The sequence below is a fragment of the Nestor notabilis genome, unplaced genomic scaffold, assembly GCF_000696875.1.
Source record: "Nestor notabilis isolate BGI_N333 unplaced genomic scaffold, ASM69687v1 scaffold9014, whole genome shotgun sequence".
Taxonomy (NCBI): Eukaryota; Metazoa; Chordata; class Aves; order Psittaciformes; family Psittacidae; genus Nestor; species Nestor notabilis.
The window spans coordinates 77328-88814 of NW_009926027.1; the positions used below are offsets into that span (position 1 = coordinate 77328).

At 43.1% G+C, this 11487-nt stretch overlaps 1 protein-coding gene across 1 annotated transcript in view; it reads right to left on the bottom strand.

The window, feature by feature from the left end:
• DGKD (diacylglycerol kinase, delta 130kDa) overlaps positions 1 to 9802 on the bottom strand; it is a 41981-nt gene extending 32179 nt beyond the window's left edge. The window contains exons 1-2 of the mRNA XM_010013320.1: positions 9698 to 9802; positions 8911 to 8991 (exon numbers count right to left, since the gene is read on the bottom strand). Coding sequence (XP_010011622.1) covers positions 8911 to 8991; positions 9698 to 9790 — 174 coding nt within the window. The 5' untranslated portion in view covers positions 9791 to 9802. The remainder of the gene's footprint in view (positions 1 to 8910; positions 8992 to 9697) is intronic.
• Positions 9803 to 11487: the final 1685 nt, after the last annotated feature.

The following is an 11487-nucleotide window of genomic DNA, read 5'->3' on the forward strand; positions in this document are numbered from 1 at the left end:
GCTTTCGCCCGTTTTGCCAACAAATTCAGTCCCAATAACTCACTGCAGAGGTCAGTTAGAGCTCTCTAGATGCTCTAGAGAATTGTATTTATAGGATTGTCTTTCCTCAAAATCTGGATGCTACCTGGAAGGGGAAAGAAAAAGGAAGCTCTTCATATGACACTGGAGAAATGCACCAGTTACATTTATAGTGCAGGATCTTTATTTCCTGCTAAAATGAGCATCTTTCATCTACTGAAACTCTCATTTCCACCAAATGAAACAAGTTGTTAATGTTCTTATAGTTGTGCCAAATTCTACCCCTTTTTTATGGCAATAAAAAGATTTTCCTCAAAGTCTTAAGTGCCTAAATCTCTGCTTACTCTATACCAGGTATTTTATCCCCAACTTCCATGTGGCTGTTTTACCTTAATTTTCAATCTGTAAAATCCAGGACAGCTCATTTCCATAGGAAAATAGGTACAGCATATGGTGTGGTCTCTCGAGGACTATTTTTACATTATTAGGTTCATTCATATTGCAGTATGTACCTCATCTACCATGGGGTTGCACATTACAAGCACATCTTCTCTGAGCATTGGCACTTAGCACCACTATGCTGTGCCCACAGATCAAGTTCAACTCAAGCTGACCCTCCATCTGTGCTTTCTCCCAGTCCCTATCTTCCCCAGTGCTGCAGCAGGAAAGCAGACCAGAGAGAGCGTTCCCTGGGAAAATTATCATCTCTCATACCAGGGTCACATTCCTACATGCTTCTGGAAACTGTTCCTAAACAAGGCACATTCCTATTCTTGGCAATTGGTAAGAGGAACACAGAGGTGGAGAGGATTTTGGGACTTTATAACCACTTAACAGATGTAAAAACCTAGAATATGCATGGTCTTTGCCACTGTTAGCAGACGATCCTGGTAATTCATGTATATTAATCACTAGGGATCTACATGGATGGGGCAGCACCAAATGGGAACCAATAGGGCTGCCATGCCAAGTGCCAGAGCATCTTAGCACAGCTACCCTACCCATCCATCCTCTACTTCATGCAGCAGATTCACACACTCATCCCTTCATCTGTTTTCCCTTTGGAAAAGAGTTCCCAAACAGAACTACCCTGTTCAGAAAGGGCAGCACATTTGGGAAGGTAAAGGTTATTTTTGAGACACCTTCCTACTCACTCAAACAGAAGTAAAACCATGAAGAACAGAGAGGCAGGTCAATGTTCCCCAGTGGTAGAGCTGCTGTCTCAGTGGTCTCATACCCATCAAGGCTAGCAGCTAATAAATCACAGGACTGAGCAATAAAAGACCTTGTCCGCAGTAGGAAAGTGACCTGTTACTGACAGCTTATTGTTAGTAACAGCTCCTCACAGCCCCTAACCTCAGTGTGTTGAAAAGGAGCTGGTAGCTAGCATAAAAGGAAATTAATAGCTTTCAACAGCTTGATGAACCGAGTGGCTTTCCACACTGGGTCACCAGGCAAAGACAAGCCTTGTTCCACACACTGCAACAGTGAAACCATCACAAGCACCAGAAGTAGGGAGACTGCATTTCTGCAAATAATACTAGCATGCCTTTCCCTGCCTGTCAAAATGACCAGAGTAAAGATGTGCCTAAAAAGAAGTCTTTTCCTCCTAGAGCAGCTCCCACGTAAAACTAAACCCATCATGTTCCCAAATGACCTCCTGTTTACCACAGGTTGTGCTGCCTTTGTGTCCTTACCTGGAAGAGGCAGAAAATGCTGAAATCCTCAGTCTTGCCCAGGAAGGTACATAAAACACCAACACAGCAGGAAGGTTTCAAAGACTAAAGAGATCGTCTAACAAAGGCCACTAGTGTTCAGGCACAAGGGCAGTAAGACACTGATTCCAAAGCAGTAAACTTCCCTCTAGGGAAACAAAAACTCTTCACAAACAGTCACCTTCACTCTCCAGCTTTCTATCTATCCTGTGTCCCAGTAAAATACACAAAGCTCAATCTGACGTCTTTCTCTTACAGTAGACTCATCTTTCTCAAAAACTCCCAGCATATTTTGGGGTCATTCTGTAACGTACAGTAGCAACCACCAGATTGCTCCACCCACACCAACTTCTTCCAGACTTTCTTCTTCCATGTTTACCCTCTCTTCCATGTTTTTTCTCCACATTTTTCCTTCTTTTGTGCAAGCAGCCTAACAACCAGCTCCTGCAGGAGGCTGGATTAAGAGTCCTAAAAATCCTTGACATGAAAGGATTTTAAATGACTATTTTCACTGACTAACACTGACTCAGAATGGTCTGTTTACCAAAGGGCCTTTTCTCAAGCATAAAAAGCTGCACCGATCTGGATTACAAACTACTAAAATAGCAAAGTATTTTGAAACTGCAGCGGTTCTGACAGGAAACGGGGCCCGAACTACACTTAATGAAGGGAGGGGGGGAAAAACAGCAGAGTGCTTCTGGACATGGCAATTCATGGCTCTCTGCTCGTATTTTCACTTGCTTACAAAGGAAATTCTGACAGCTGCCAATACAAACAGGGTAAGAGCACTAGCAGAGCGTGTACAATTCCTGAACGTGTACACACATGGGTGTGGAAGAGACAACAACCCCCAGCAAAGTCTGACTTTTCCAAGCACACTCTAGTTTTAGCCAATTTAGAGGAAAGAGTTTAAAAAGGAGAAGGGAAGAATCATCCCTTTCACAAATCCCTCTTTCCCAACCTTTCCCTTCTCCAAACCTTAAGAAGGCAATCCATGACTGTGTACAAAGGAGCAAGGTGAGGAACCAGGACACTTGACGACTCCCCTCTGTAACTACGTCCCTAGACAGCAAGTCATTTTACCCACTTCTCAGAGCTGATGTCTTCCCTCTGGGTCCCTCACTCCCATGCTAAGGAAGCAGGGGAGGAAGATCCCCTCCCTCACTGGGAAGCCCAGTGACTCCTTGCTGCATACATTCAATCCCATCTTTTTTGTTCAAGCCCATCTTTTTTGAAGGGCTGAGGCCACACGGGGCAGTTTGGGGAATCTGTGCAAGTGTCAAACCACGCAAGTTTCCCTGATCTCTATCAGCCCAAGCTCGAAGTCCAAGTCTGACTTTCTGCAAACAGCTTGTAACAGAAGTTCTTATATTCGTTCTCCTCATAAAACTAAGTCACATGCTCTTTCTTGAACCTTCTATTTCAAACCAGCACAAATAACCTCTGATCTGGGTTCTTCTTGTTTCAACAGTGCCTTACAGGCACATAGCTCCTGCACTAGACACAAGCAGCAGACTTTCTGCCTGACATGCAGCTTCAGCAGTTCTATTCACTCTTTCGAAACTGAACTCTTCAGAGACTTCACTGCCTTCTCTGCTAAAAAGGATGCATTTTCACTTAAAAGCACAAATACAAATATTTCAACTTGACACAAAGTAACAGAGGAGGGAAAGGCACTTTCACTTCATTGTGAAATGCATTTGCAGACATCAACAACATCCCCATCAGGAAGCACCCTCAGCACTTTTATCTTTTGTTAAAGTTCAAGCTCTTTGCCCTGTGTTTTTAGGAAAGGTTAATTACCTCCAAAAGAAGATTCATGCTATTTCTCCACAGCATCAACAAGCTCTAAGACAACACAGCAAAAATAAACAGTCTGAAGGAGATCAGTCAGTCACATAAAGCTTCACAAGACAGAAACTGACATTTTTGCCACTGAATAAAGTCAGTACTAAGTAACAGCATCATAATAACAAAAAATTGTAGCACACCTCAGGCTTCGATATAGCTGAAGAATGACATCCATACTACTCCTCAGAGATGCCAGCATGCTCTGATTCAGAAACACCAGCAAGACCGTGTTCCTCAACCTACCACAACCATTGCCGCCTCCAGACATACAAGTGCTCTGGAAGAGAGGTATTACTCTAATCTCAATACTTCCTCTCTCCCGTGACACTGATGAGGGTGAATCATCAGTTAATAAACAGTTTTTCTTAACTGATGGGTGCAGCAGTTCCAACAGCATTGCAGACACAACTCCCTCTACCCTTGCACTGGTGAACTTACCTACATAAATCCACACATTAGACAACACCTGAACAGTACAAGCTTATAGCAAACTTATTCCAAAGAACCTGAGGTCCTGATGCTCTGGTATGCTGGCACAGGTGCCATGTTTCTCAATGCTCAGTCCAGAAAACTTGGGACTCCTGCTCTTACCTTTCACGTTCAATCTTCTTCTAATCTAGTGTCCAGAGCAGCCTATTTCCTCAGAAAAAAGAAACGTGAACAGATTGCTTGACATGCAATCAATAGGATTAGTCTCCTCTGTGGTCAGCCTTCCAGAGCTATGTTCCACTTGCCACAAGCTGATTAGCTGTCTGCTTAAGGAGGAGCTGGGATAAGTTTCCTTCTGACGGCAGTGAAGTGGAGAGGCAGGCGCTGACTGTAGTAATATGCTGTTTCCTGTCTGCGGCTGTGCTGAGAGGTACTTCCCAACAAAAAAAGGGTTTACAGGAGCTCAGGAGTTCAAGCTCCACCTCTTCCAGTGAAGAGCCTTTAACTAGGGAGGAGGGGTCAGCAGCATAGCTCCTGGCACTCTGACTTTGCTTCGCTTCCACTAAAGCATCAGAAAGATTAAACCACACATGTCCCTCCACAGAGAGGAGCTTCCTCCTATGGGATTTCAAGGCTCTAAATAAAATGGCATGGGAAGTGAATGTTGCAATTCATGTTACGTGAATTATGAGGGCAAAAGTCCACACCACCATTTGCTAGCAATAACTGCAACACATGAGAATCGTACTGAAACACAAAATATGTACCTGGAAAGATCTGATGTCCTTCTTTGGCCCTCTCCTCTTGATGACAGGTAGTTTTTACTAGTACTAAAGAACATATATTTTAGGGTTCTTTTCCTCCCTTAGCTTTATACAAATCCTGCACAAAGCAGGAAAGGGTCAATGAAGTGATCAGTCCCCCAGCTGTGCCAATTGCACTGAAGGCAGCAGGCTTAATTCAGTTGGCACCTTCTAGAAGAGGGCAGATCTTCAAGCAACACACCAACCAACCTGAGGAGTAAGAATTTGTTCACCACACAAACAGTTAGAAAAATGGGCCTAAAGAAATGACCCAAAGTCCCTTCACAGACTCTTGAGCAGATAGCTGTGGTGGCAAAGTGTTGGCCTGAGCAACAGACAATTAGAGCCATTGGTGCCCCCTAAACCTCACAGGCTTCACAGGATAGAATGGGCATGCTGGCTAGTTCAGGTCCATGACACAGGTAAAGCAAGTAATTTTGTATCTCCAAAACCCAGGCTTCCTGGAATGATTTGGAAAAAAAAACTATTCCAGGTTCAAAGTATGGAACTCATCCTCATCATGTATTTTATTTTAAAGCTCCTAAAGCAACTGCAGGCTAATGCTTAGGTGAGCACATCCACAAATAAAGTTACTGCAAAACTGCACTGTCCAAGAAAAAAACACCCAATGCACCCAGTATGATCCTAAATCATCTGCTTTTCAGAAGTCACAACACGTTTTGAGGGCATGGCTGGGAAAGCTCTGCTCAAAAGTCAGGGTCAGGCTTTGACCTCACCCATCCAACGCTGCTGATCTCTCTTGCATAAGGAGTACAAAAGTAGGCACACACTAATGGCAAGAATCCAGGCTAAAAGCTGATCACTATCTTTGAAATAAACGGGTCTGAAGTACCAGGACAACATGGTTATCATTAATGCATATAAATATCTCAAAGGCAGGTGCCAAGAGGATGGTATTAGACTCTTCTCAGTGGTGCTCAGTGACAGGATGAGGAGCAATGGCCATAAACTAAAACAGAAGTTGTTTTACCTCAACATGAGGAAGAACTTCTTTATGTTGAGAGTGGCAGAGCCCTGGAACAGGCTGCCCAGGGAGTCGTGGAGTCTCCCTCTCTGGAGACATTCAAAACCCGCCTGGGCACGTTCCTGTGTAACCTGCTCAAGGTGACCCTGCCTTGGCAGGGGATTGGACTGGATGATCTCCAGAGGTCCCTTCCAACCCTAACAATTCTGTGATTCTGAGATCATTGAGTTTGTACCACAGCAGATCCTCTCTTAAGGCATTGTGAAAGACAGCAGCCCTAAGAAAATCCACTGGTGAGACATCTATGCATCAGGTACTATGGGACCATATATAGAAAGAATCAGCTACTTACAACCCAGGCATCCCAAAAGAATTTACCTTCTAGACAGATGACTTAGAAGGACACCAGTGGCAGAGATGTGACAGAAGCAGCAAGTATTACATCTACAGCCCTCCTGAGAGAGGTCTGGCATGGGGCTCCTATCTGATTTGTTCCCAGAAGCTTCCTGCTAAATAACTCTGCAGCTACTCTGCCTGACCTGAACTAAAGGAACAATAGCTAAACATAAAGCTTTTCCTTACACCTCTCAGGGGACAAGAGCTGTACGACACCTTAAGCTCAAAGATCTCCCTAGTCATGTGCTCCCAGCCCATTCTGTAGTCACATATCCACTAACTCTGGGTAGCAGTCCTGAAAACTGCCCCCAAACAGGATACACTTACTGAAGAAATTCGCAAGATGAACTAGGTGAACAGTGGAACCTGTATCACACACTCTTCTTTTTAGAGAAAGAGGTCTCTGTCTTAATACTCGCTTTTCTTGCTCTCCTGCCTGCTGACAGCAAACAAATCAGCTGTCAGACTTATGTCCTACATAAAAGGCTTACTGGCAGCTATCTTTTTAACCTTTTTTACTTTATTTATGTGACATAACCTTTGTTGGCTCCGTGCTCTGGTTTACTTCTCTCATGGTGCTGCCTCTCCATGTTCCTCACTGTCCTTTCCATCAGTTTCTCCTCTGACTTGTCATGATTATTATCTCCTTGTGTTGGATCCACACTGCTCCTCTAGAGTGGTTTATCTAGTGCTTGCTTCCCACCTCTTCTGTTAGTACTTCAGAAGTGTCATTAATGCAACCTGACCTTCAGAATCTATACATTAAGCAGTACCGATGTCTGGATAGAGGATGAGTTTCCTCAGAAAGCAACCACTCTTTCATAAATCCAAAACCACCAGTCTCCATTGAAAAAAACAACCAAAAGAAAACCACAACACCTAAAACTCTAGAATAAGTGTCTCAGCAATACAGAACTAAATGTTGGATGTTTTTGGTTTAGGATAAAAATTCAATAAGTCCCACTCATTTGAAACAGATAAAAAAAAATTAAAAGCATCAAAGAATACTGAATTTCAGAAAGGAACCAAGCTGGGGATATACACGGTGAAACAGAGTGCTCTCAAATAAAAACAAGAGGAAATTGCAAGACTGTAAGGAATCCAAAGCACTGACGGCAGTGATGTGGCAGACCAACAGCAGCAAAGCAAGGCAACCTTCTAAGTATTTTTATAGCTTCTGGTAAACCACAGTCAAACCCCTCTGTAAGCCATGATAGAAAGAGTAGATAGAAATTAAGAGATGTTTTTCTCGAAGTTTACCTGAGCCCCATGATACAGTGATCAGCTTGAGACTGTGCAAACTCTATCTGCTACCTGAGCATCAAAGCAGTCCTATACTTTTTACACTCTAGGGAAGGCAAAGCCTGATACCATAATCATGGAAGTAACTCTTCACTGTTGGACTCAGATGGGGCAATCAGAGAGCACACACAATTTCCTCCTGTTCCTACACAGTGTACCTGACAGTCAGATCTCTCCCAACTATAGCAATAAGCAAAAAAATAACCTGAAAAATCAGTCTTTGTTTACATATGGGAAAACTGAAGCAAGACCAGGAGAGAAATGCTTTATTAGCAGGTAAATAACTTCAAATTCTTGAAAATGTATCCCCTACTGAAATCACTGCAGAATCCTTCTCTCTGTGCGCACATACTGACACCTTATTATATTTACTATGAGACCCAAATGTGTCTCCTACTTGTCCAATTATGGATGCAGGAAGTGTTTTCAAACTTTGAGGAAGTGTTGTGGTTTCATCTGGACACAGGGTGGGCAGCATAGCTGCTTTGCACAGGTACTGCAAAGCAAAAAGCTACAGCTACATAACAGAAACATCCTTTGCCAGATGTTTAAAGCAGTAGATCACTACTGCTGCAGTGCAAACTTAGCCTTGGTCACCATCCTACAGTATCAGATCCTCCCTCCACCTGGACTGCTTCCCATTTCACCTTGCTACTTCCTTTCTCCACATCCTCCTCTTTCCTCCCTTTTGAGCTCTCCAGAGGGTGCATGGAGGTTATTGCCATTAGCGCTGCTTGACACTCACCCTGCATGGCTGCTATTAAAGGCTTTTTTCTGCACACCAGGCATTTCCCCCAAAATGGAGCTTGTGGAACACCCGCACCTCAGCAATACAATCATTTTTTCTCCCAGTTACTAAGCCTGGAGAAAATTAAGTAGTGACACCACCATATTTCCAAACATATTTCACATCTAACAAGTATTCTAAACCAATTCCACAGTTATTTCTCTATGACTTTTGTTCCTACTTTTTCTTTGCCACTATATATAGTGTGCATATATAAACACACATACAGCCACACACAAATAAATGTCAGGGAATAAGTCATATTTTAAGGCCTGAAGGGAAAGCTAAATTCCTTTAGCAAGATCTCCAGCATAAACATCAATATCACCCCTAACTCCTTCAGCAGAACAGATTTTTCTGTCCCACTAGGTAAATGGATTCTACCAAATCCTCCTAGCTTATAGTTAAGAAAATACCTGAATGCAAAGTTTTAGCACTATACATAGTAACCCATGGTGTTTCCCATTTGCACGGAGATGAATTATGATGTTATGAAGAAAAACAAGTGGGGTTTTTTTTTAGTGAAAGAGGCTGCAAAGATTGTTCAGATGTTTTTAAGCTCTGCAGAAGAGATGAGATGTGGGGGAAAGATGCAAGAATGGAAAATAATGCAAAAAGTCCTACCGTGAAGCTGTTGTTGACATTCTTGGTGCTGGATTCTGCCACACTGGCATCTGTCAGATCCACCTCATCAAAAATAATGGACTGGAAAGAAAAAATTAAAAATGAATTATTGAATCCAATGTAGAAGCAGCAGACCTAAAGGGACATGCCTGTATGTCTGCCTAGCATGCTCCATCACAACCTTTTGTGATCTGAAGGAAAGACCCAGCAAAACAGATCCAACATATTGGAAAGATCCAACATGAAGGACTTGGATGTCTAGTTCTATACACTGGGACTTGTACTTGCCTGTCTTCAGTCAGTGAACACAACAACTTTATTTTTATTAAAGGATTTTAAAATACAACAGGTTTTGTTCTTGTGAAAACAAACAGATTTATATTAAGCTGACTATCAGTGTACTGAACCAGATGCATGGTAGCTCTGATTTGATAAATTCTAACCTTGCTTCTCTTCTCCATTTCCTCTTTTCATTTACATTTCCCCCCTTCTTTGTCAGCTTCTATTGATTCAGAGCCCATTCCCTACTAAAATGCACCAAGGGGGAGGGAGGGAGAGGGGGCATGTATCAGTATCACAGGTCCATATGACGCTTTACTTAAAACCCAAGGATTTCTGAGAGCGAGGCAAGACACAGGGGTTTTCTAGTAGCCACAAAACCTGAAGACAGGTGCTTAAAGAACAGTGCTCTTTCACCTACTGAGGGCTGCCTTCTCACAGACACCCATCTGCCTCCAAAGCTCCCACAACCTTCTTCCCTTGGATTCATGTATTATCAAGACCTTACCTTAGCAGTTTTTGCATAGTAGAGCGTTCGTCCTCGCAGCTTGAAATAACGTCTCTTCCAACGCTGGAAGGAGCTGGTCTGTTTCATCAGCATCCCCTCTTTTATGATAGTCTACAAAACAATGAGAGGAGGGGGGTGAAGCACATATTGTACTGACAGGCAGCTTTTACACTCTCCCATTACATACCGGTACCAAGGAGGACTGGTGCGTGAGATCAACAATCTTAGTGCCCTCTGCTGGACGTGCTTCACAAATTCACTCAACTTAAGTGAGCAAATTTAAGATTAAACCGTACAGTGCACAACCCATACTAGGTGCACTTTTATCTTCATCTCCAGTGCTAACACAACACCAAAAAAAGATAAAGAACTATGATCGAATGAACATTTCAAAGTCTAACAAGGACTTGGGGAGTGCAACAGTTAAACTCACTGCGGTCAGATTTCAGTTGTGGGTAATTGTGCCTTTCATTTAATAGGCATTTGATTACGTGCACATACACACCACAGTGTATCTGTCCCTATCTCCAGTTCTGCCTTGCAAAATTATCAGCATCTACCTGGCACAGAGCTGCCAAGCTGCAGGCCCACAGGGTGAGGAGTGAAACTAGAGCGAAGAAGGAGCTACATCCAACTTCAGCATTTGATATTCTTCGGATAGTCTTGGCCCTGCCTCAGCTCTCTCTGGCTGGCTGCCATTTCCCAGGGCTGCAGTGCCAAAACTGTCTGCGCACACTGCTTTTTTTTTTCCCCTTTAACTGCTTTATAACTAGATTGACATACCAGCATACACAGTCCCATATGGTTGCTCACATACTATGCATACATAGGGGTATGTATCTAATCCACATGCACTTCATTCTACTTCGTCGAACAGATTTTATTCCTTTGCTGGAATAGCTACATGAAAATAATCTCAAAAACTGCAGCTTAGAAAGACAGAAGTCAGAGCTGACGGTTCAGCTCCAAATTACTAACTGAGGATATTGCCTAGGAACTGCAAATGGTGCTAAATCATACCTTGGAACCACGAGAAACCTACTTTTCTCCCCAGGAAACAGCTCCCAGGAAGCCACTGCTTGCTGAGAGAGTCCAATGCGATAAACACACAGTTAAAATACAAGAAACAAATGGTCCAACAATCTTGTAAGACAGGTTATTCTGTATCTTGATGCCAGGAAAATGGCATAGCTTTAACATACCAGAGGTCTCAGTGGAGCTAAGGTTTGTAACAGAGTCAGGTCACTGATGAATATCAATTCATAAACACAGTGCTAAATGCACAGTGCCAGGCTACTACAGAGCACAAAATAAATATTCTTACTGATCCACAGGGTTTAGTTCATTTTAGAAATCTTTTCCAGGGCACTAAACTTGCTTTAAAAATGCTATATATATTTCTAATGTGGGTCTTTCCTTTTTGAAACAGCTGCAGATTTTAATACTTTCCACACATGCTGGCCCTTGCCAAGTTCAAAGTTTCCTCAAAAAGCACTTGGAAAAAAATGCTGACTCTAAGAAGAAACATCCGTCTGACAATACATGCTTCTCTCTTGCTACACTGAGCTACCCTCAAACTGGCCTGAGAGATCCTGGGGCCTGGACCACCATGGTGATGCCTCTGCTCACACATCAGCTGGGAAAGAACGGGCTCCTGCATACCTCTGCATCTGAGAGCTGCCAGCCCTAAGAGCCACTATTTACCTTCCTCCACTGTGTTGGAAAGGAGAAAAGGGTGACAGGTCCCTTACCTCCTCCAAAAGAAACATCATCTACCTTGAAGCCTGGGA